At 38.9% G+C, this 2,767-nt stretch overlaps 1 protein-coding gene across 1 annotated transcript in view; it reads right to left on the bottom strand.

The window, feature by feature from the left end:
- Rora (RAR related orphan receptor A) overlaps positions 1-1,448 on the bottom strand; it is a 91,260-nt gene extending 89,812 nt beyond the window's left edge. Inside the window, exon 1 of the mRNA XM_015480594.2 lies at positions 1,429-1,448. Within this exon, the coding sequence (XP_015336080.2) occupies positions 1,429-1,432 (4 nt within the window). The 5' untranslated portion in view covers positions 1,433-1,448. The remainder of the gene's footprint in view (positions 1-1,428) is intronic.
- Positions 1,449-2,767: the final 1,319 nt, after the last annotated feature.

Below are 2,767 nucleotides of genomic sequence, written 5' to 3'. Positions count from 1 at the left end.
CGCCCCCCGCGGGCAGGTGGAGGCTGCAGCCGGCTTGGCGGGGTCCACCCCGGCTCTGCGCGGCCCTCGGGTGCTCAAACCCCCAGCCTAATCTTCGTATGCTTGGTCACCTGTGGCCGCCCGGGAGCTTTCGGCGCTCAGCGCCCAGAGGAAAGCGCGTCTCGCTACTTTCTCTCCCAACTCCGTATGGCAAGAGACGCACAACCCGACGCCACTCTCTTCCCTTTCCCGAGCCTTAGCCCCTGACAAATAGTCCAGCCTTGGGGAGAAAAGGAGAGTCTGGGGGGATGCTTTTCCTCTTATTTTCCCAAAGTGCCCCAGCTCTGTTGGAAAGGTACAGCCTCCACTACGCAGGTGGAGAACGCAGCCACTGGGGACCGGTTCGAGGAGAGGAGAGAGCAGTGAGCTCCTCGTAAGTCTTTCAGAAGAAACCTTGCCTGGACGCGGGGGGGGGGGGAACTCCACCCATCCAACTTTTGGTAAACCTCTTCATACCAACATCTAAGGTCCTGGTTTTTCCCCACCCTCCGTCCGGCGTTCAGGACCACCAATACCTGGACGAAGAGCAGAAAATTGTATGTGAGTGACCTAAATGAGCTCCAGTTGCCGGTTGATTTGAGCCACTAAATTCTCAGACTTGTCATATCCAGCACTCTCTCCAGAGAACCCGTCTACAAGTAGAAAAGGCTCTAGTTTTCATACCCTAAAGATGAGACATTGTGTTTTGGACGGGGCGGGGGGGAGGGAGTCTCTAAAGGCCAACTTTGCGAATTTTAACTTGTAAGACTTAATTTCTTCCAAATTTTGAAGCTTAATCCTTTTTACTAGCCTCATGAAAACGTAAATTATGACATAATTATTATACAGATGAATTTCCTTACGATGAATTTCAGATGCTACTGAACCTAGAATCTGCATTATTTAAAACTTTGGTCATTGTATCTATAGTATTGAACATAACAGAAAAAGATTCTCAACGGTACCTACTGCTGTTCCTTCCTTCGAGAAATTTCAATTCTGCTTTCTTTTCTGCTGATTTGTCCTCTTACAACTTAAAATATTGGATAGCTATTTCTTTTTATAAATATTAGATGGTCATTTTTTTTCCCCATACAACTGAATAGCCCTTGCCTGAGTTGGGCCATAATTTAAAACACATGCAGATAATCAGCACTGTAGAAAACAAAAATTCACACACTCCCCACCCTCAACCCCCTTTCAAGGCAAAATTAAGTTTTCCAAGTATATACACAGTGCTCTAATTTAGAAAGCCAGAAAAGTCCATTGTCTTTCAATCCAACTGTGGCTTTATAAAAAAAAGTTTGATCTCAGATAAATCCATCCCAGTACAGTTTTTTTCCCTTTAGAATACTTTGCAAATAAAACCACCAAAATAAGAAATTATGAAAGTGTGAAGCCAAGACCTACCCATGTCAATTCAGCTGTCCAGCCATAGCAAAATGGACAAGAGTTTCAAATGAATTAACCATACCCACTGTAATGTTTACAATTATGAAATTGAATCACACCATGTTCCCATGATGCAACTATATCTCCCAGTGAGGAAACGCCTCTGTTACATGGACACCGTCATTCAAATTTGGTTCTTGATTTCCTTTGTGCTAACAATTAGAAGAAGGAAGGATAAGACCAAACTATCCTGTTGGTAGGTCCTGGATCCAATTTCCTTTTTCTTATATTGTTAAAGGATGAAAAAAAAATCAGAGAATGCATTTTCCTAGTTATATTCTTCCATACTTGATGTAAATGAATTTGGATGTACAACTCTGAGAATTTACAATGTCTCTTTAAAACAGTATCCAGCTTTAGAAAATAATGCTTTGAAAATAACCAAATCCATTAGCTCTAGCCTGGCTGTCAGACATCTGACTCCAAGGTAAATAGTCTTACATCACTAGTAATCGGTATTTATTTCCAGACCATTTCAAATGAAATCGGTAATGGGGAGTGACATGTAACGTGACATATGCTCCTGCAATTACAAGTAGTAGAATTATTTTTCCTATAGAAATGTCCCCAATAGTAATATAATCTCATAATACTTACTTGAAATATTCACACATTTATTCAACAAAGACATTTCCAGGATAATGTAATACTGACCTTGCCCTTTTAGAAACGTATTTCATTCGCATCCTACAACTAATGAGCAACAGAATTTCAGATATTAAGTCCTAACCTTCCTGTGTGGCTAGATGCTATTTGTAATTCATGCCTCTATTAAATGTCTTCAGCTTTTAACCCAGGGTATATTACTGTTCTTTATATTAACACATGCTCTCACAAAACTTTTAAAGTAAAGATGAGAGACTGTTTTTTTTTTTAAAAAAAAACACTTGAAATATAAATTTTCTTTGAAATTATTAAGTTTCCAACCAAACAAATCAGCTAGGAATGAAAAAATCCATATCTACTTCCAATAATACTAAATTAGAGCCATAAGTGATACATTTCAGTAAATCTGTACCCACTGTATATTAAAATACAATAATATAGAAATATGATACAATATTAAAATAAGACAAGTGTGTAGGAATAATGATGGATTTTAGTAAAGGATCAGAGTACTATAATGGGGGAAACAATGCTAAGCAATATATTTTTTCCATCTTTTTCTTTTTACCAAGTGTACTGAAAAAGAAAAAATAATAATATTGCTATGTGAAGATAACTAAACGGGATGGGAGTTCTTTACCACGAATAAGAGTGTGTTATATATTAATTCCCAACTTACATTTTTCTGTTG

The sequence above is a fragment of the Marmota marmota genome, unplaced genomic scaffold (assembly GCF_001458135.2).
Source record: "Marmota marmota marmota unplaced genomic scaffold, marMar, whole genome shotgun sequence".
NCBI classification, from domain to species: domain Eukaryota; kingdom Metazoa; phylum Chordata; class Mammalia; order Rodentia; family Sciuridae; genus Marmota; species Marmota marmota.
Note: the sequence above shows the minus strand (reverse complement) of the source record. Positions and strands in the feature narration are given on the sequence as shown.